Source organism: Theobroma cacao, chromosome 9, assembly GCF_000208745.1.
Source record: "Theobroma cacao cultivar B97-61/B2 chromosome 9, Criollo_cocoa_genome_V2, whole genome shotgun sequence".
In the NCBI taxonomy this organism is placed as follows: Eukaryota; Viridiplantae; Streptophyta; class Magnoliopsida; order Malvales; family Malvaceae; genus Theobroma; species Theobroma cacao.
The window spans coordinates 2,138,021-2,160,561 of record NC_030858.1 but is presented as its reverse complement, the minus strand read 5'-3'; the positions used below and the strand labels follow the sequence as shown (position 1 = coordinate 2,160,561).

Sequence of the window (22,541 nt, the reverse complement as noted above, 5' to 3'; positions counted from 1 at the left end):
AAATGAAGGCACATCCATGCTGTACATTTATTTAGTAAACAGTATCTATATATACTCGCAGAAGCATATCCAATTTCAGTGAAGTATAGACTATAAGCATGAAGATTATATCAGCCTCATTTAGGCGGACAATTGCTTAATAAACTCTATGACCACCGTGACAGCATTATTTGCAGCAAGAGAAGTGAAAATATCAGCCTCATTTGATTCAGCAGAGCCGCCACCTGCCAAGTCGGAGAGAGCCCTGATAATGATGAAAGGTACCCTTTGCAGCAGACATATCAGAGCCACCGATGCGCTCTCCATGTCGACAGGGCTTACGTTGAACTTGCTGTAAATGAAGCTGCGATAAGCAGCATTGTCTAGGAAAACGCTGCCACTTGTTCCTCTTTGGACAGTGACCACCCTCGGTTGCTCATCCAAACATGTCGTTGAGTTCAGGCAACCCTCCAATTTCAAGTCCTGCTCATATAAAGTACCAATACCTTAAACAATTTTACTCCAAAATTGTTTTAGGACAATGAAACTAGAGAAACAGTACCGCCAGAGTTTTAGCAATTCTTAAGTATTTGGAATCAACAGGGACCCAAAAGGCATGCTGTCTTTGTTCAGGAGTTCCATCTATGAAAAAAACTTCCTCTGGCTGATACCAAACATTGTTCAATAGGTTGTCATGTGAGGGGCTGGCAGTCACATTTGTGGTAAAATTAGCAAATTTAAGGAACCCAAGTTCCCTGGTGTAGTCTCCATTTGATTCGAGGGTTAGCTCGTCTGAGGGTCCATCTCCGTACCTCTGCTTTACATCACACGGAACAATTTAACTGCATTCTCCCTTATTAATGAACAACTAATTAGTATAACTGTGAAGCATACCAAATTGGATACCACAATGCAATACCTGCCAATACCAAAGAGATGTCTGTGACCAATATTTAGGAATAGTGACATCTCCAATGTTCAGGGAGGGATTGGCATTTCCAGCTATTCCATAATGGACAACCCCTTCGATCTTGAATAAAGTCGGCAATAGCTGGGTGGTTATGCCTGCATTTATCTATTAATGAAACCCCCTAATTACATTTACATACACACGTATTTACCAGATAGCAATAGGATATCACTTCTTCTGAACTTTATATATATACCAAGCTCAGTCCGGTCATGACTAATATGACCCTTTTCTCTCCAATGGCTCCAAACCGGAATCTCCTTCCTAAAATCCAGAGTCAGAGAGAAAAAAAGCATCGTAATTAAGTAAAATGGCAAACAATGAGCAACAAACAAAATTAACAAATAGTAACCAAAGGGTATGATTTCCTTAATCTGATATATAATTAAGTTACCAGAAAAAGGTATAGTGAAGTTGGCGGAAGTGAAGTTAGGATTGTGAAGAAGAGGGCTCAATTCGAAAAGGTTTGGAATCACCACGCCTACGTAAGGGCCATTCAGTTTGGCTTCATGGATCAGCTTTTGCACTTCTGCCGACACCGCACCATCTGCTTGGCGTTCATCAAGCACCAACATGAGAGCAAGAAGCATAACGAAAGCATGTCTCAAGGTCATGGCCATGGCTACCAATCTCTCAGAACTCAGAAGTCAGAAGAGAAATTATTAAGAGAAGGAGATGAGGTTGCCAATTAATTATGAAGTGATAGGGGTTACGTATGTGCTAGTATAAATTTGTGGAGGAACATATCAGATAATGTGGGGGTATGAACAAACAATTTCTTATCCATTTCAGCAATTTGCCAAATACCTTGCCTAACTACAAGTTCAAATTGCCATTAATTAGGCCAGAGAATTAGGTGATAGGACGCACCACGCTAAAAATTTAGCCAACCTAACTATTCAAGTACGACCTGTCTTATACAAATTGTTACTATATGATTTATACTTGTCATTGTGTTTTGTCAGTTGCTGAAAACCAACAGACTAGCATTGATCATCAGGCTACAACACTTTCTCATGGAACCATGAAGATTGAAGAGTATATTCCTCTCTGTGAACAAACGCAATGATCTCTTATAGCCCGGGGGGTTTGAAAAATGGAGCCAAACCAAAAATCCCTTCCACATCAACATCAACTTGTAGAGCATTTTTAATGACCTCTGGTGTTGTAGTCTCGCCCTTCCAAGTGTTGAACCACGGCCCTCCTCCTACTTCTACTGCTGCCATGTCACTTTTAACATCCAAGATTAGCTGCATATTGAAAAGACTGGAAGCGTAAATATATTATATATTATATATCATCACTTTTTTTCTTTATTAGAAGTCAAATTATTGTATTAATAAGATAAGAACTAGACTTGAAGATGTTGAGTTCAATGAATTTATCAAAAACAACTTCAGGCTTCAAATGGTTTAGTTGTTGGATTCATCAACCCCGTGTTATAGAATAAAGCTAAGCGATTTGCCTTGAGGACAACATGTAAAAGTTACACAACTAGTGGCTTTGTTACACCAAGAACAATATTAAAACTAACAAGGCACTTTTGCATTTTCAAAATTATCCATTCCTTGATTCCCGTCTCAATTGGAGCAAATTTGGATGAGCAGAAAGCCTCAAAGGCAGTATGCCATAAAGGTAAAATTAATATGTGAAAATTTTCCGAGATTTAGAAAAGCCAATGTTGTGAAAATAATCATCGCTTAGCAGGAATTGGAGCAGATAGTTTTTCCTATCCCTAAATTGATGAAAAGGTAAACTCATAATTGTCAGGAAGATAACATACCTTCCCCTTAGTGCCGCCAGATTTTTTTTCCCAGATCTTCAATCTTAGATCACCAAAACAAGTGTCCTTACAGGCTGGAGCAAGGCCAGCCACTGTCGTTGGAGCACGCAATGTTGTACCTGGATCATTTGTTGTAGCTTCTAACTCAGCCTGCTCATAAATTGGAATCAATAAGAGTGCATAAATAAATAATTTTAAATAGAACAGAAGCTTTATCAATCATTCAGACCCCCTTGCATAATCTACTTTCCAGGTCCACACATTCATCAATATTATATTTCCAAAATTAAGATTTCTGGTCTGAAAGCTCTTGACACTAGCACAATGGAGGGAAGAAAATATCAGTAAAAGATGCAAACTTACCATATGTGTCTCGTTCTTCGCCTCCATGTACCATGAACCCCATTGAGCAATTTCCCAAGATACAACACCATTCCATGGCACAAATTCATAGAAAACTCCATCATAGTGCACTCCTATCTGCACCAGCACATGTATGCCAAGATGTAGAAAACAAACCAATAACTACAAGTTTAAAACACTGGCCAAGTAAAAAAACTACTAGTTTAAAACAAAAAATATTGTTCCCTCCATTCTATAGCTGATATCTTATTTTCTTTCCAACAAAACTCTTTTCATGCTAAAGGAAAATTAACAGAATCAAAAGAAAGCAAACCAAACATAAAAATGGCTACAAAAAGACGTACCAATGCAGCATTTTCAAAGGTCTCAGTCAGACCAGGCAGTTGCCTTAACCCACCACCAGCAGTCAGAGAAACTTCCCCACTTGCACCTTCAAAGACATTACATTGAGCCTGTAGTGATATGTTAATGATGAAATCACCGTGATTAAATCGCAAAAATTAGGCTTAATTCAATGCAAAACCTAACACAACCAAAAATGTCTTTGGAAACGTGAGCGATAGTTAGATAAGCCTTACTACAGGGAGATGTGAAGGAATGAAGATTTACCCAGAACCATTTTCTAGGGAAGCCTCCACCCCAATTCTTTTCTGAATATGAAGGGGCATTTTGAAACTCAAACCTTTCACTGTCCCACTCTATCCAGCCTGAAATTCAAAGTCATAACCTGAGATAATATTCTTATAGCAAACATGGATTTCTAAAGAGATCAAATTTCAATCAAGGTGATAGGCAAATAATGGTGAATAATGTAGTAAACTGAGCATAAATGTAGACTATACAGAATAGAGCAAGAAGAGGAAATCAATTCAAAGTATAATTGACAAATAGGAAGGAGATAAGCAAGTGCCTGTTGAAAGTCCACCAGCCATGCAAATTTGCCAATGGGGTTCAAATATGGGAAGAGCTGCAAGCCAGCCAGCTGTTGACTTCTGCTTGGACCCAACATTACCCCATCCATAGATGGGGCGAGTACTGTACTCCCAACGTGCAGTTTTAACAATATTAGCATAAGTTGTCCTGCAATTAAAACCTGAACCATGTCAACAAAAATGCGGACATAAGTGGTAGTAAGTAGATAATTTTGCTCAATTTGTAGCATTGATTAACCCAAAAAGTAATATAATCACAACATAAAACATTGGCTAAAAAAAGGAAGTGGGACTTAATCAAAGAACCACTTCTATTCTTTGGCATGTTCTTTATGCCAAAGACTAGACAAGGGAAAGAACTTGCAAACTATGCAGTAAGAACTCCTACGAGGGAGCGTAAGCACATCAACCATCAAAATTAACACTTCTTCGATACTTCTCACAAAGCCATAACAATCTTAAATCTTTTAAGATATCCAAAATTTAAAGTATTTGTTTATTCACATCCTCGCACACAAGTCTGGGACACATTCAACATTAGAGTTAATTGCTTTCTGTTTCTGCATAAAAGAAGAAAAATAACAGCAGATAAAAACAAAGAAGGATTTATTAGTTCTGTTTAAAATTAAAACCATGCTTATGGGTTCAAAATATAAGGAGCACCTGCCATCATCACGAATAAAACCTTGATGCCAAAGTGGGCTAACTTGGAAGCCTTCCAAAACTTTTCTATTGAATTCCTACGAGGAACAACCACATAAAATATGAAAAACTAACAAAGGATCAAGATTAACCAACATAAACTATCATCATATCAGCAGCATTTCGGCCTGCTTTGCAGGTATTTTCCTTCAAAGAGTAGAATCCCAGAAACTGCTTGTTCACCTGCGGAGGAACCTCCTTACTTGGAGGTCGTGAGTCTTTGTTGGCTAAAAATGTATTCCCCAATATTAACTCATGCCTACCTATGCATTAAAAAAAGTTAATTAGGCACAGAACGCTACCATATATACATTTTGTTGTTGCAACTATTAAGGTAATAATACCAAAACATAGAATGATGATAGTAGTAGATTAAATACTCTAGCTAACAACTACACTGAAACAATTGAGTTTTTAAAATTTATTAAGAATGGGTTATATTGATGCAGAACTGTTCAAGAACGCGTATCACGTTCTTAACTAACAAGACAACATAGAGGAAACAGAATCCTTTTTTGAAGTCCAAAGCTAAAGTTAATTGGACTCAGAAATTAACATGATGGATGGAAAATCACAGAAAAACTAATGAGAGGCCATAATAAAATCAATTTGGATAACCCAAAATTAAAAGTTTAAAAATGATTAAAAAGAATCTCTAAAAAATTATTAAAATCAGATATGACTCCTTATATGTTCGAATTGCTAAAGTCTAACAAAACCAAAGGATTAAGTGACCATGATGCATTAAATGGATGGAATGTCACAGCACAATAAAATTCAGAGGTTGAAGTGAATCAACGTTGAGTTAAATTTCCTTGGTAAAAAAATTAATGTATCAGGCATTTTATTTCAAAATTCAGGGCAAATGCCTGAGAAGCTTTTCATATAGGTTAACCTACTAACTTGCTACATACTCAAGAAGAAGGACAGCCACCATAAATGCTATTTTCGTTTAAAAGAGTAAAGGATAAAATATTTTACAATGAAGTCGACAAGGTGTCATTCCTGCAGCCACTATACCAAATAAGAGATATTGACACCTAATAGTAATAGATCACAATTGCATTACTGCATGATTAAAAGCACAGGCACAATGGGGCGGCCATAATAAGATTATATCTTAGATTCAAATCTCACGAAGCCAATAAGGGAGAAACCTTACTTCCCCAAAAGTTTTGAGATTCCTCAGTGTATTGACATATATACTTGTCATAAGCACCAAGAATTTGAGCCCCAACTCCTGTAAATCTAGGTCCATGCTGCAGCATTTCCAATGGCGTCAATTTCCTCCTAAACGCAGGATTCTCCACCGAGTACATGAAGCAAAAGCTCTGTCTTTGTTCTGGGATTGCTACCTTGAAGTACCAACCCTCGAAAAATTGTCGAGTAGTTCCATCAAAATGGTACCTATATACAACTTAAGCTTTTCAACAATTGGAATTAGATAAAACAGAGCCGTTGAGTAGCTGATCACCATGAATGGTAGTCTGAGGAACCCAATATTAATATTATCAAATGAAATTTAGACAATAGTAAAACTACGCTTCCTTGATACTTAATAGATTAAACTAAAAAAAATATTACGAACCTAGAAAAGTCTTTAAATTTAAGCTTCCAAATGCACTTACTAAAAATCTGCTCTTTAAAGTATTATGCTTAACTTTACTACTTGCTTTTAATTTCAGAGAACAAAAGCAAAGAACAAAACATATTTAAATAATAAATAATTGAAAATATGATTTTTGTAAATAACGAAATGCATGATAATCAAATTGTAGTATTTTCTTTACAATGATAACGAATCAAACTAAGCCATTTTTGGAAAGGAAGAAGAAAAAATTATCACCCAAGTCAAACTAAGACTTGAATACAAAAATTACTAATTTTCAACCGAAATTATTAAAAAATCATTAAACAACAACTCCAAGTACCCGCTGTGAGGAGTACGAGCGTTTCGATTAGCCGGCGTGGGGACATAAACCGGATTGACGGAGACGGCGCTGCTCTCGGCTGCCGGGGAAGAAGTTCCCGTTTCAGGTTCTGCTACAGAGCTGCAGGCGATAATCCGCGAGTTCGACCGAAACCCCACCCTCAAAGGGCGGAGGCCTCGAGGAGAGAATCCATTGAAGGTTGAAGATTGAGAAAATTTAACGGTGGGTTTGGAGTTCAGAGGGCGAAATCCAATACAACATGAAGAGAAATGATGAAGCTCGTTGACCGAGTAAATGTTTGGCTCCATGGAAAACTAGTCGTAAGTAAACTGAACTCTTTAAAAAGAAAAGGTCTGGAGGTTCAGTATATAAATGTATTAAAAAAATATTAACAGAGGTGAGTGAGGTGTGGCGCTAAAAAGGAAGTGCCAACTGCCAACTTCTGTCTCCTACTTATTCGTTAATTAATCTTCAATAACGTCAATCAATTATTATGCGTTGACAACGCATTGGGATTTTTTTTTTGCATAAATTTTATTACATTTTTGCTATTTTTGTCGTATCTTTCATGTGGTGATCGTCGTCACACGCAAAGCATTTAATACAACATATACTACATATTAAAACAGGGGATTTAACAGTAAAATCGCATGAATAACATTGAATTTCTTCTTAGAATTTGCATGCAAATCTTTAGATTATTCTTCTTTTAAAACTATTGGTACTACAATCTTCTAGTGTGGACTAGCAGCGAAGCGTCGACGCGATTCATGGCACGTTGGGCCTTGACTCTGAGTTGAGAAACCAGGCGATCGACTGATGGCTTTGAAGCCATAGCAGCAGAGATCGCATACCGCATCAGACTGCAGAGAAGTAGAAGGAAACCCAGTTCGAGATTAGCCTCTATTGATCCAACATACCGAGATAGCAAAGAGTAGACGCTGTATAAATCGAGGAAAACAATGGAGAAGGTTGAGAAAGAGAAAGCGAGCAAGAGGGTAATCAAGATGACAAAGGCGACCACAAGAAGAACGCAGGCAATGAAGGAGCCATAGAGAAGTGCTGCCAGGATCAAGTCTAAGTTGGGAACCATTGGCAGAAAGGAAGTGAACCAGCATGAAGCTCATGGGTTGTTGAGTTGAGAGTGATGAAAAATCAAGGTGAATTTGAAGGAAGAGAGCAGAAGAGAATGACGTGAGTTGCACTCATGCTCGTTCTGCATATGAATTGAATTGCCCCCAATACCCTTTTCATAAAATAATCTTTGGGTGTATATGAACCAAATAAGGAAAGAATTATACCAAGAAGAGCTCATTAAACATTTCAATAAGATTGCAGCAATTATATATATATATATATATACACGAAGTTCATGCAAGTGAATTGTCATAGAAAGACAAAAAAAAAAAACCATTGCGTCGACAGCAGGATTCGAACCTGCGCAGGCAATGCCCAACAGATTTCGAGTCTGTCTCCTTAACCACTCGGACATGTCGACGGTTATTCTAAAAAAATTTTCTTACAACTACTTATTGGAACTTCCCATTCTATTATCAACGAGACCGCCTACCACATGTACTTGCTATGATTGCAAAGTTGATTCGCATTGCTAATGGCCGAAGGAGATAAAACAAAGAAGACTTTTGTTGACAAAAAAGGTACCACCATGACTGGAAAAGTTCACATGAAAACAGGATGTCAATGCAGCAAGAGAAGGCCAACGTTAGGGGGCTAACCTATACTGTAACTATAAATACCTTTGCTTTTTCTAGCAGATGTTCTCTTATTCGAGAAAGCTTAGAGAAACTTATTTGTAACAATAGCATAGAACAAACCCCTCATAGTAGACAAGCCAACTTAAAATATACTCAAAAGTCCTTTCATAATAGGGCATCATTATAGTCTAATACAGTCATTTGTTGTCCATGTCTAAGTTGGTACTCTGCAGTTTAGGATAATCTTAGTGGTCTCTGCCACCCTGAGATGGCATTTGCTGCTGAGTTCAAAGCTGCATCAGAAATGAAGAAGATAAATGCAAGATAAAAATGTAACAAAAGCCAGAGCTGGAGATAACAAGTAAATAATCAAAATTGCTTTCAGTTTTACTAGAAGGAATTGCTAAAAACAGAATGAGAGCCAAAGTAACATTACAGTCTGTATCACACAAGGATGCTTTTAATTTGACCACCCTTTCCTAACTAGTTCCATGAAATTTCCCTCAACCAAAATGAGCAGGCAATGCAGAAATGGAAAAATAATATACTGTACAAAGAGTATGTTTACACCTGTCTGCAAAATACCCTGCCATTTCAGCTAGGAGGTAAGTACATCAACGAGTTGTATGCTTGGCCATTTGGTGTCGGTATCAGCCTAGTTATGAGTCTCAATTCGCTGAAATGATATGCGATTCTCAGCCATCTTTCCTACAACCCAAAATAATCACCATGAAAAATCAGATAACTAAAACTTGAGATATAACACTTTGCTCACATGTACAGAATAAGTACAGAAAATTAATCATTCCAGCTTATATACATAGTTTTTAAATTATTAGGAATAAAGCTTGAATCAGCTCATTAGAAATTGGTTGCTATATTTCTAAACCCAACGGTGGTAGAATCCAGCTAAGTCTGCTTGCCAGGAGGCTAATCTCACACACTGGTGCAGCTTTCATTGTTCAATGAATTGGCCCACCAGGTCTAAACTTGAAAATCTGAAAGCAAGACAGCTAAAAGTTTGGTTTCTTATTATCCAGTAGATAGCCCAGAAATTTATGTTTTATTTTCCTGTATATCATTTGGTCTCACTTTGATGATGAATAAATTGAACTGAAGATAATATAAAATTACTTTAATTTCCATGTCAATTTTTTATATTTCATATGCAAAACTTTTTGAACAAATACGTTGATTGCTTGAGAAGGACTGCACTCACCTTGAAAATCAAAATTAACTCCTTCCACATCCAGAATTTCATGCAAGTGGAGCAATAATATCTAAATTATTCTTCATTGACCATTTTTGGGGGTAGAAGGAATTAGATGATTCAGCATTAAGCTCCCAAACCATGACTCTTGAGCAGTCCTGCAGCAAGCCTTCCATCTGGCTTTCATCTTCCACAACTTGTTCAATAAACAAGCTTGCCTGAAAATTCAAATCAATAATTAAAACGATGAAGTGAAGTCCACCACCAATTTGTGACAAGGCATTTCAAATAGGTTATGGTGCAAAATACTCTTCTATGGGTTGATTTTTGAAGAACAAAGCCTCCAATCATACACACCAAGTTTGGGAGAATACTGCTCACTTTTTTGTGTGTGTGTGTTTTATTTTTGTCTCCATTTTTTCACTGCTCCAATATCAAGAATTCTTATCTCAACTGCCAACATCCTTTTCTCTTTTTCTTTACCTGCCCTACCCAAAATTGGCTTAAGTTGCAGATGTAGTAAATCAGCAGTGGTCACTGCAGTAAGGTGAAACTATATGAAACTTAAAGGACAATCAAAGAACAGTCAATAAAAACTAACTTGAAAGCCATCTTTGACTGTGTCGAGTTGTCTAACTGGTTCAAGAGTTGGTCGGTGCCATCGCTTTGGGTCCCAGAGTATGGTACTGTTGAAGGCAAACCCTGACATTTCAGCATGGAATCTTCGGAATCTCCTACTTAATCCATTTAGGTGCCATCCAATGACTTGAGTTCCATTACAAACAGGGCCCTCCAATATAGCACTACTTTTGTCCCACGTTTGTTTGGCCACAGTCCATGTCCCAAACCGCCTAAACATAGAAGGCATTGAGAAATAAACTGCTGTATTTAGACACATGTAAAAGGGAGAAGGGGATTGTGGCAATGACACGTATAATACTTAAGCAAAGTGGTCCATGCAAAGAATGAACAGCAGGAAACCCTATGGAGAAGACAAACGCCTAACTGGAGGCATCTTCAGTGGTTAGAAAATGAACGGAAATAAACTGAAGGGAATAACTAATTGCCCATGAGAAATAACAAATCAAATAAAAAGTTTCGTCATTCCTTTCATATTTCCATGTTGGTGGTAAGTTGTATGTATCTAATTCATATTTTAGTCTAGTGCTAGGATAACATATCATCTCAATTCTCAACCACTATCAACTATCATGCTTATAATAAGTCATGTTACGTAACCTGTTCCCAGTTAAAGACATAGCATCACCAAGAGATATGCAATTGCTTTAAGGAATTTCAGGATTATTTCATAGTTGTTCAGTTCCTTCTTTTTGTCCAATTAAAACCCCTTATACTAATGATTCTCACACTTCACTTAGAGCTCAAAAAGAAAGAAGAAACAAGCTATGATCTAAATAAGCTAACTTTCTGCTTTCTTTCTTGTCACTCATTAGGGTGTCACAGTAGACAAACCAGTCACCAGATTTGCATTAGAATACAATCAAGCGAGAAATGAAGTAGGAGAAATTAGGAATACATAATAAGCAGAATTATAATTATTCGACTGAAAAATGAAAATATAAAGGAGATACCTAATATGCCTCATTTGCTCAAAGAGATCGATCGAGTAGATGTTATCCTCATTGGCAAAGTAGACAATTCCATCAAGATGATGAGTTTCAATGTGAGACAGTGCCACATTTCTTTGGTGAACATTTCTGTCTTTTATATCAGTCAGATTTTTCTTGCAAACAAGATGCCTGTACATAACACTGCTCCTTCTTAGGATGTCAGCTGCTTCCTCAGACTGGGAGGTCATCTCCACAACTACCCACAATAGAGGAGGTTGGACCAGCCTTAATGTGTATGCCAAACGATTTAGATAGTAGGCTTGAAGTGGTCGACCATATGTTGGAGTCACAACTATTAAAAGCTTACGAGATTCCAGATCTATATCTTGAGGAAGTGACTGATTAGTGAAGGCATTATCTAAATTCCCTTCTATCACTTTCTGTTTCTGCACTAATGCCTCCAGTGTGACATTACTTTCAACCTCCGCTTTGTCCATTATTGAAGTTACATTTCTTGCTGAACTGTTAAGCGTTTGAAAATTCCCAGCAGTTGATACTACCTCAAAGGAGAATGCCTGGTGTTTTGAAATGGGATTCATATAAGAAAAGTCCATGGAAATGAATGGTGTCAATCCAATAAAAAAACCAACTATGAAACAAATGAAGAAATGACAAAGAGCCCTCCTCCAAACTTGTCCTTTCTGTTTTGACCTGTCAAGAGGCCTAGAGGATCTCGGAGAGAAAACACGAAGAACCAAAGATTGAGAATCCGCTAAACCAAAAAGAGAAGATAGCAATCCGCCGGAAGGTGGGTAGTTCTGATTACATGATGAAGACTTGGACAAAGGAGAAGGAACTGAACGTTCAGCCTCCCCAGTAACTAGAGTCCCCTGCCGAGGCACTGGAGATAGTGTTCTTCTAATTGATGCCATCGACACTAACCTGATGTACTCCTTGATCAATAAAGAATCACGACAAGAGAACAACCAAATTTATCACAACCTCGTTTTCTTTATCAACACACATCTTAAACATGATCATCCAAGTATGCAATGTCTGCTTCTTGCTTCTTTGCACGTTATTTAATATAGCTTTTTCGCAACAATCTAGTGACCAAGAAATATTAAATCAATCCTACCAGATACATTCACCTATCGAAATCCAATTTCAAAAAGACAACTTTCCCTCTCATCTTAAGAATGCCGGTAAATCCACCAAAGCCAAAGCAAAGTTCTTGATCTACAAAGAACTGTATAAGCAACTATCAGTAACTTAAAATCAAACAGAATGAACCCAAATACTCCACTTAAACAAAACAAGCAAAAAAACACACCGGTCTTGACTACAAAACAGTGAGATTCCAAACCAAAAAGTTGTCAAGACTCCAACCTTAATGAAATGGGCAACTGAATTACCTTCCAATGAAAAATGGGTCTTCGATCTTCTTTCCCAAAAGTCACAGAGGAGAGAGAACCGGTATCATCTCTGAGCCTTCGTTCAATGCTCTAACAGAGATTTAAAAAAAAAAAAAAGAAAAAGAAAAAAGCACTCAACATTTTCAGATCTTCCTTCGCCTTTTTTAATAACCAAAGGTCAAACTGGAGAGTAAAATAAGAAGCTTTAAAACAGGTGCTCCAGGAATCTTTGTAATGGCCTTGAGAGTTGAGAGCCTGCAAAAAGGAAGGAGAGAGAGAGAGACTTAAAAACAGTTCAGAGAACACGGTCCCTGGCTCCCAATCACGAGATTAAGACACAACACAATAAATTCGATTATTTTTTTCCTTATTATACGAGGATAGTTTTAGGTGACCCAGGGTAAGACTGAGTTGGGTTAGATTAAGGCGTTGCATACACTTATAAATTTTCCATACACTTATAAATTTTCCATACACCTATAAATTTTATGAATCTCATGAGAGTTTTAAGTATATAATTAAAGACTTTTCTCTATCTAATTCGTATATGATTTGGTTGAAAATATGATCCGTGACAAATGAAATTAAATTTTTTATGAGAGATGTCAGTGTTAAAGTAAGTCGAACTAAGTAGATATTTTTTTAAAATATTACATAATTAAATAGAATAAAATATTACGAATCAATAAAAAAATGATGAATTTTGTATTTATAAGTAAAATATTTCCTTACCTAACAAATATATATATATATATATATTTTGACATAAAAATATCAACTGTGACATAATCATGTGATAGATGCACAAACCTTTCCATGACCCCAACAGTTTGAACTTAATTTCGGGACCCTTTGGGCAATTAGAGTTTGAGTGTTGATTATTGACTTCCCTAGTCCAATAAAATCGACTCCCAATGATAATGGTATTTTTGGAGACCGTTAACAAAAGGAATAATGGAGAGATGAAAATAATTTTTTTTTTTTTATCAAAAACAACTACTAAAAGAAGGGTTTTAGCTTTATATGGTAGAAAAATAACTATAAAAAAAAATCCAAGCTGTCAGACCATGACTTTCTAAAAAAAGCAATAATTCAATAATAATGGTACGGTATACAAAAGCTCTTAAAATGAAACTTGGTTTGGAACATTGTCCCACTGTTTCTATAATAAATTTAGGCATGTTAGGTTTGATCCTGACCCGCACCTTGGTTAGGAGTAGCATTTAATTAGTTTTATTTTACCCAAATAACTTTGAAATCTTAATATTCTTGTCAAAAAATTAGTGATTTTTTAAATGTATATAATATTTTAAAGTATTGGAAAAAAAAATTTAAATAGTCGATTTTAGTATAACTACTTAACGACTGATTCATTAAGAGGCTAAAATACTTAAAAAGTCATTAAATTATGTTTACTTGTACAATTAAACTCTTATTCTTTTTATTGTATTTAAGTAAATTCTTTATCTTTTGATTTGTATTCAAATAAAATTTTACTTTTAATAGGAAATTAATCATTGTTAAATCTAATTCATATTGATATTTTTTATTTATATGGTATATGATATGACAATTGAGGTAATCACATGATAATGTGTATAATTACACATCAAATAATATAAAATGAATTATATAATCATGATATCAAGACACTAGATGGATTAGATGAAAAAAATGTTAACTGTTATTGGCACCCTTAAGATTAAGGGTATATTGTGTGTGTGTGTGTAAGGTAAAATATAAGAATTTGTTTAGATATATTAAAAAATAGGAATTTAATTAGATATAATTCAAGAATTTTTTTATTAGTTAAGGATTATTATCTAAACTATAATGATTCTAAGCTACACAAGTTCTCTACATTTGATTAGACTTGATAATTTTAAACATGACACGTTAACACGACACGAAAAAATATGAGTTAAATAGGTTTTAGATTTAGTCTTAACGTATTTCGTGTCTAATTATGTTTGACACGTTAAGACACGAAAATTTTCGTATCTTAATGTGTCAGACACGACAAACACATTTAAAACACGTTTAAACACGTTTACTAATCGTATTATCATGTTTAAACGTGTATACGTGACACATTTATTAACCTATTAAAAATTAATAGTTAAAAACTATTTTAATCTTATATAAAATTTTTAAATAATTATTTTAATAAGTTTTTTTTTTTAATTTTATAAAGGGTATAATGTAATTATACATTATCAACCGTAATTTTTAACTTTTTGTGATTATTTGATGTTATTATTATTTTTGTTTTGTTATAATTACTTTATAATTATAGATTTTAAATTTAAATAATAAAATTATATTTAATTATAAATTTTATTATTTAATCGTATTAATCGCGTCGTGTTGCATATTGATACGTTTAATAAACGTGTTAATCGTATCGTGTTACATGTATATTAAACGTATACATGTATGTTTTTTAAATTTAAAATATGAATATTAAACGTGTCGTGTTCGTGTTTAATTTTAACGTATTTCGTATCTAATCGTATTTGACACATTTACGACAAGTTAACACGAATTACTAGATCTACATTTGATACTTGTTTTTGAAATTTCAAGATATTTAAAAGGTATTTTTAGACTTTCTATCTCTTTTCTCCTTTTTTTTTTTCACCTCCCTTCCCCTCTAATTAAGCCATTGCTCTCTTTTCTCCCTTTCAACTCACTTTCAACTCATCTAAACTATAATGACTTTCAACTACACAAGTTCTCCACACTTGACACCTGTTTTTAGAGTTTGATGATATTTAAAGGGTATTTTTGGACTTTCCCTCTTTTTCTCCTTCTCTCGTTACCTCCCTTCCCTTCTAATTAAGCCATCCCTCTCTTTCTATCATTTCCATTTCAACTCATCCCCATTCCTAATGCAAAACGTTCTCAAGTAATGAGAGAATTATAAAGGACAAGGGAAGGTTTAGGGGAAGAAGGATGGGGAGTTGGTAGGAGTTGGAGGTGCTTCTGTTAAGAATACGTTAAGCATGAAATTGATGGTTAGGACTATGTAGCCATCGTACTTGCAATTTGAAATCTAAACCCATCCAATTTAGAGCATGACAAGAGAAGGAAGGTAGGCTATGGCTTATCTTTAAGGAAGGTTTCTATTATCTTCACTAAAATGGCTTTTGAAAAGGGTGAGAGAGGGATGGAGACAAAATAAATTAGAGGAGTTTGGAGTCAAAGTTTGTTTGGTTAGTGAGAAAGTAAAAGAAACTATAAGAAATTCTGTGTTCTATGTCTTTGTCTACAATTCGGTATCATGTTAACAAACTTCAAAGATTGGGAATAGAAGAATAATTAAGGTGAATTTATTTGTGGTTTGTGAAGAAAAACAAGAGTTAAAATTTTTGTTAATTTTTTAATTCTAAAAATAACAAGAAAGAAATGAAAAATGAAATAGACAAGTAAAATAAGAAAAAAATGAAATTAAAAAAAGAAAATAGTTAGTCCATAAGGATAAAATAAATAAAATAAATCTAATCGTTGATCTCTTGTTTGCATGGCCTAATTACTTGATAAAATAATTTCATAAGGATAGAAATTCAATGGGCCACAAGGCTCAGTCCAATTTCCTATGAGTTTTACATTTTTTTATTTTCACAAAAATTAACACACAAATTATTTGAAATATTTTCATCAATATAAATATTCAATACCTCTTACCATGAAAAATATATTTATAATATGAAAAATAAAAGTTAAACATTTAAAAATAAAAAAAATTTATTTTGAGAATTTCAAAAAGAAAAAAAAAAGTAATAATTTTCCTTCCTGCATAAAGGGGACGTTGTAATTAAAATCATAATTATGTTATCCAAACACTCTTATCTCTTAAATTCAGCCTAAAAGAATTTTTTATGTTTTTATTATCATAAAAATAAATAAAGATTACATTAATAATTTTCATGCTTTCAGAATCTTTTCATTCAAATGGATAAGGAAGCCTTTGGGTGATTAATTCAACATTTTTATTATATCCAATGAATTAAGATTTAAGTAAATTTTTTCGACATAAAGTTTATATTCGAAAATCCCCAATCATTAATTTAAGGCATATATATATATATATATATATTAGGGATATTTCATAATGTTATTTTAAAATTTTAAACTTATTAATGTTCTCTTAAGAAAAATTAGAGTGCTTATTTTCTTTTCCGAATTTTAATTACCAACAAATAAAGGAAAAAAAAAAAACCTTAACGAGGCCGGCTTTTATTTTATGTAAGTAAAGCGGTGTTCTAGTCGGTAGTCCTTGCAAACTCCTCCCCCGACTTTTCTCAGATCTGTTTCTCTTTTCCCTCCGACAAATAGAGAGAAACAGATAGAGCTCTTCTTCAATCGCCATAGCCATGGCAATTAGGTCTTTTCTTTTTCTTCTACTTCTCTTCTTCTCTTCTCTAAATCCGATCCTTTCTCTTTACGAAGATCAAGTAGGCCTCATGGATTGGTAAGTTCAACTTCTCCTTTCGTATTCGCAATTGATTCTTCCCGCTATCTTGATTTTATTGAATTCTTTATTCTAATTTAGCTTTATTTTCTTTATTCTGATTAATTGTTTAATCTTAGGCATCAACAATTCATCGGGAAAGTGAAGCAAGCGGTGTTCCACACTCAAAAAACTGGTCGAAAACGAGTGGTAGTGTCCACTGAAGAGAACGTTATAGCTTCACTTGATCTCCGCCACGGCGAGATTTGTAAGTCCGATTCTATTCAATTGGTGCTGATTATTGAAATTTATTTTATTTAATTTATAGTTTTCTTCTTCAATTTTTTGTTTCAATCACTACTAAATTCTTAATGGATTTATGTTTGGTTGTTTTATGAAGTTTGGAGACATGTGCTTGCGACTAATGATGTTATTGATGGAATTGATATTGCTATTGGAAAATGTGAGTATTTTTTGAGTTGGTTTTTTTATTGTTAGTAATTGTATTACTCGTTTTAGTTTCCAGCTTGTGTTTGTTGAGTGTTGATCAGATATTTTGTTTGATTAAATGTTGGTTTTTCCTTCTGTTGTCAGTAAGGGAAGGTGTGCCTTCTTGCTTGTATAGCTCATTAAGTTTTGAATAAACATTTCATTTCTGCAGATGTCATTACTCTTTCATCGGGAGGAAGTATTTTAAGAGCATGGAACCTTCCTGATGGGCAGATGGTCTGGGAATCTTCTCTTCAGGGTCCAAAGCACTCAAAATCATTGTTATTGGTGCTGGTTAGTATTGGGGTTTTCATATGCCAAATTCTTTCCAGTTAACATAGTTTTTGTTCCTATCTCTTGGACACAGAGTCTGTTTTCAGTGGATCATGGTTTCTGAAAGTTATACCCGGCTATACTCTATTAGTTATCCTGTTATACAGTAAAGATTATTCTCATTAAGTTTTCATCTAAAAGATTTTAAGTTGTCTGTAATACATCCTATACAGCGAGGCTAGTATCTACAGAAGTGTGCTTCATTGAACATTTCTTATTATTGTAACTTGTGTCTTCCTGGAACTTTGTGCCCTGTCTTTTAACCAATCTTTAAAGCTGTATTTCGAGGGGTAGATAGAAATCATGGTTTATAATTTATTCTATAATTCTAAAAGACTATGGGATGACTTTATTAATATTTTGCAGACAAATTTGAAAGTTGACAAGGATAATGTTGTCATTGTTTTTACCAATGGCCGTCTCCATGCTGTTTCTAGCATCGATGGTGAGGTTCTCTGGAAGAAGGATTTTGAAGCAGAAAGGTTAGTCCAGTTCGAAAGTTTTACATTTCAACAGCTTTCCCCTCCTCCCACTCCCCTTTGAAAATAATGGTATCATTTATGTATTGCATTGCTATGCTACCTGCAGCCTTGACGTTCAGCAGGTAATTCAGCCTCCTGGCAGTGATTTAGTATACGTTGTAGGATTTGCTGCGTCATCCCAGTTTGAGATGTATCAAATCAATGCCAGGAATGGAGAGTTGTTGAAGCATGAAAGTGCAGCCTTTTCTGGTGGGTTTTTGGGAGAAGTTTCACTAGTTTCTAGTGAGACACTTGTGGCTCTTGATTCCACAGGGTCAATTTTGCTAACAATAAGTTTTCACAATGGAAAAATTAGCTTTCAACAGACACCCATTTCAAATCTTGTTGGGGATTCTTTGGGACCAGCAGCAATAACACCTTCATCAGTCACAGGAATATTTTCACTTAAAGTGAATGCAATTACTATATTTATTAGAGTGATAGGTGAGGGAAAGTTGGAAGTGTTGGAAAAAACAAATCTTAAAACAGCTGTTAGTGATGCTCTCTCAATCTCTGAGGGCAAACAGGCATTTGCATTGATTCAACATGCAGGCAGTGAGATTCATCTCACAGTGAAGCCTGCGGATGATTGGGATGGTAATTTGCTTAAAGAAAGCATTAAAATGGACCGGCAACGAGGGCTTGTCCACAAGGTTTTCATAAATAATTATATCCGAACTGATAGGTCTTATGGATTTCGGGTGTTGATTGTGATGGAAGATCATTCATTATTGTTACTACAACAAGGTGAGATTGTCTGGAGCAGGGAAGATGGTCTGGCCTCAATAATTGATGTAACAACTTCAGAACTCCCTGTGGAGAAGGATGGTGTATCAGTAGCAAAAGTGGAGCACAACCTCTTTGAATGGCTTAAGGTATGGAATATGTATCTTTTAAATGATTTCAAGAATATTATGAGTTCTCATTGAAAAGCACATTTGTTGTTTACATTTAACTAAAAGCAACTATAGAATGCAATTAAATTTAAGTAATGCAACCCTTTTGATTGCTTTCAACAGGTTATTGATTATTGATTTTGTTTCTGATACATGTTGGATTTTGATATGGTATGAAGTCTTTCATGTGGTTCTGAAATTAGAAAGATTATGGATAGACAATGTGTGAGCATACTTTTTTGTGTATTCACCACAGAGTTTGTTAAATGGTTTTCAACTCTTTGAATGGTATTGTGTTGTGTTAGTTTTAATAACATGAACTTCCTATTGTTAAAGCATCCATAATTGCATTCATTATTTGAAAATGGACTTGAAGATGCATTTCTTTGATTGAATCCTCTCTCACAATGTGATTTTGACAAGATGCTCTGTTTTTTTTAAAGGGACATATGCTGAAGCTCAAGGGAACACTAATGCTAGCAAGCCCTGAAGATATGGCAGCCATACAAAGTATGAGGTTGAAAAGTTCTGAGAAGAGCAAAATGACTCGAGACCACAATGGCTTCCGGAAGCTGCTCATAGTACTAACAAGAGCAGGGAAGCTCTTTGCCTTGCATACTGGAGATGGACGAATTGTCTGGTCTCACTTGCTACAGTCTCTACACAAACCACAGGCGTGTCAACATCTGATAGGACTAAACTTGTATCAGTGGCAGGTTCCCCATCATCATGCTATGGATGAAAATCCATCTGTGCTTGTAGTTGGCAGGTGTGGCCCAAGTTTAGATGCACCAGGTGTACTTTCTTTCGTTGACACTTACACAGGAAAGGAGCTTAGTTCTTTAAGTCTCGCCCATTCTGTTGCACAAGTTATTCCACTGCCATATACAGATTCAACAGAACAGCGACTGCATCTGCTAATCGATGCTGATCAGCATGCACATTTATATCCAAAAACTCCCGAGGCTATTGGTATTTTCCAACGTGAGTTCTCAAACATATACTGGTACTCAGTTGAGGATGATAATGGCATCATCAAGGGGCATGCATTGAAGAGCAAGTGCACTAGTGAAGTGGCAGATGAATTCTGCTTTGACAGTAGGGAATTGTGGTCGGTTGTGTTCCCATCAGAATCAGAAAAGATCATTGCAACTGTCACGAGAAAATTGAATGAGGTAAAGTGTTTTTTCCCCTTCTGCTTATTTGTCGACCAGTGTGAGTCATCTTAGGAGTTTTCCAGACTCATTTCTACCGTATAGCATTGTGCTCAAAGTAACTGCTCTCATGAGTATAGCTTTTGGTTATGCACTTCTCAGCCCAAGACTTTGAACCATTGCATGAGACATTCTTCATTTTTTTTTTGTTTTGACTTCTTAATAACCAATTGTAGATGATTTTATTGTGCTTAATGCCATGTGGTTAATGGGTGTTATGGACGATAACTAAATTAATGTTGTTAATTCCCTATTGTGCATGTTCTTCTGCATGTTTTGAATGTTTATTGGTGCATTGCTGCTCGTGCTGCATGTATAAACCATAATGAATGCTTTGTGATTTGAGATCTCCAGGTGGTTCATACTCAAGCAAAGGTGATAGCAGACCAGGATGTCATGTATAAATATTTATCAAGAAATCTACTTTTTGTGGCTACCGCTGCACCCAAAGCCAGTGGTGAAATTGGATCTGTTACACCAGAAGAATCGTGGTTGGTTGCATATCTTATTGACACTGTAACTGGTCGTATATTGCACCGGGTGACCCATCATGGTTCACAGGGCCCTGTCCATGCTGTAAGTTCTCATTTATTCCTCATATTAGTTTTACATGCGGCTACGAAAGGGATGCAGTTGTTAATGCTTTTTGTTTCTTGTAGGTTTTTAGTGAGAACTGGGTTGTCTACCACTACTTCAATCTTAGAGTGCACAGATATGAGATGTCAGTCATTGAAATTTATGACCAGTCTCGGGCTGTAAGCAGACAAACTTGAATTATTTATGTTGAACTGCCTGTACCTCCAATTCTGTTAAATTTATCTTTTCCAACTTAAATACCATCCACAGGATGACAAAGATGTTTGGAAGCTTGTTCTTGGAAAGCACAACCTTACTTCACCGATTTCTTCATATTCTCGACCAGAGGTCATAACAAAATCACAGTCCTACTTTTTCACCCATTCTTTGAAATCTATAGCAGTGACATCAACAGCGAAGGGTATAACTTCAAAGCAGCTTCTGATTGGTACAATTGGTGATCAGGTTCGTTAAAATTTTCAGAAAGACCTAAATCATGAATATCTTTCCTGCTAATTATGAGCTGTTCATGTCTCCTTTTTTGAGAATTAAGCGTTATGCTCATTTCTACAAATATTAGTGTTGTATGGTACTTCTGCCTGTGGCATGATTTTAACCTTGTTTTACAGGTTTTGGCACTTGATAAGCGTTTCCTGGATCCTCGGCGATCAGTCAATCCCACACAAGCAGAGAAAGAAGAAGGAATTATACCACTAACAGATTTGTTGCCAATCATCCCTCAGGTTAGATTCGTTATGTTCTGTCCCCCATGCGAGCTTATTCTTTCATTCTTTTTTTTTTTTTTGGGTATCATTATCTTCTTGAGAAATACTGTTCTATTGAGATGCTCCTTTAGTATGCACGAGGACATATACATATGGTGGAACTGGCCTGGCCAACCATGAGCATTTTATCAATTTAATCCATCCTTCTCTCTCTCTCTCTCTCTCTCTGTGAACTGATGGGGGTTGGGATAAGGGAATTGATTTTAAGTAGCATAACTGATGGCTGTTCGTAAATTGTTTCCAGTCCTATGTAACACATGCCCTTAGAGTGGAAGGTCTTCAAGGTATAGTGACTGTGCCTGCCAAGCTGGAATCAACAACCCTTGTCTTTGCACATGGAGTGGACCTCTTTTTCACCCAGCTCGCACCCTCAAGGACTTACGATTCGCTCACAGAAGATTTTAGTTATGCCCTACTTCTCATTACAATCGTGGCACTTGTAGCAGCAATCTTTGTAACGTGGATTTTGTCTGAGAGGAAAGAACTACAAGAGAAGTGGAGATGAGTAAGTCTCTGCTCATTACATTTGTGTACTAACAATTTTCCATTTTTATTAGATGACAGATGCTTTATGATTTGAATTTAGATTTAGGAGGTTCCCTCCTGACTTGTAATTCTTCTAAATTTTGAAGCATGCCCCATCATTTTAATTTCAATGTTTTACACGATGCAATATCTACGGTAAAAATCTCTTATTTTGTTG

The 22,541-nt window shown here is 35.5% G+C and overlaps 4 protein-coding genes and 1 non-coding gene across 7 annotated transcripts; 1 reads left to right on the top strand and 4 right to left on the bottom strand.

Moving 5' to 3' along the window:
- LOC18587956 (bark storage protein A) lies at positions 31–1,667 on the bottom strand. The gene is made up of 5 exons (XM_007012039.2): positions 1,344–1,667; positions 1,146–1,213; positions 899–1,054; positions 542–793; positions 31–462 (listed from the first exon to the last, which is right to left on the bottom strand). The coding sequence occupies exons 1-5, from the start codon at positions 1,567–1,569 to the stop codon at positions 121–123; spliced, it is 1,044 nt and encodes a 347-aa protein (XP_007012101.2). The 5' UTR covers positions 1,570–1,667; the 3' UTR covers positions 31–120.
- Positions 1,714–7,048, bottom strand: LOC18587955 (tocopherol cyclase, chloroplastic). Its single transcript, XM_007012037.2, has 10 exons — positions 6,661–7,048; positions 5,892–6,136; positions 4,913–4,992; positions 4,691–4,767; positions 4,006–4,175; positions 3,705–3,802; positions 3,440–3,547; positions 3,096–3,212; positions 2,733–2,882; positions 1,714–2,199 (listed from the first exon to the last, which is right to left on the bottom strand). Exons 1-10 carry the CDS (start codon positions 6,966–6,968, stop codon positions 2,023–2,025), a joined length of 1,530 nt encoding a protein of 509 aa, XP_007012099.2. The 5' UTR covers positions 6,969–7,048; the 3' UTR covers positions 1,714–2,022.
- Positions 8,077–8,158, bottom strand: TRNAS-CGA. The gene has a single exon. It is a non-coding gene; the product is annotated as a tRNA-Ser (tRNA).
- LOC18587953 (probable beta-1,4-xylosyltransferase IRX9H) lies at positions 8,405–12,880 on the bottom strand. Of its 2 annotated transcripts, XR_001929628.1 has the most exons (6): positions 12,572–12,880; positions 11,178–12,405; positions 10,187–10,436; positions 9,595–9,803; positions 8,946–9,083; positions 8,405–8,668 (listed from the first exon to the last, which is right to left on the bottom strand). XR_001929628.1 is itself a non-coding variant. In XM_018128521.1 (5 exons), the coding sequence occupies exons 2-4, from the start codon at positions 12,086–12,088 to the stop codon at positions 9,633–9,635; spliced, it is 1,332 nt and encodes a 443-aa protein (XP_017984010.1). In that variant the 5' UTR covers positions 12,089–12,405; positions 12,572–12,880; the 3' UTR covers positions 8,725–9,083; positions 9,595–9,632. The 2 variants fall into 2 exon arrangements, 1 of the variants encoding a protein (XP_017984010.1); XM_018128521.1 differs by lacking the exon at positions 8,405–8,668 and having other exon boundaries at positions 8,725–9,083.
- Positions 16,821–22,526, top strand: LOC18587952 (ER membrane protein complex subunit 1). 2 transcript variants are annotated; one of them, XM_007012030.2, is made up of 12 exons: positions 16,821–17,045; positions 17,165–17,292; positions 17,425–17,487; positions 17,686–17,807; positions 18,213–18,328; positions 18,435–19,242; positions 19,707–20,438; positions 20,832–21,053; positions 21,137–21,232; positions 21,324–21,518; positions 21,683–21,796; positions 22,083–22,526. In XM_007012030.2, the coding sequence occupies exons 1-12, from the start codon at positions 16,948–16,950 to the stop codon at positions 22,341–22,343; spliced, it is 2,955 nt and encodes a 984-aa protein (XP_007012092.2). In that variant the 5' UTR covers positions 16,821–16,947; the 3' UTR covers positions 22,344–22,526. The 2 variants fall into 2 exon arrangements, with proteins under 2 accessions (XP_007012092.2, XP_017983166.1); XM_018127677.1 differs by lacking the exon at positions 17,425–17,487 and having other exon boundaries at positions 16,822–17,045.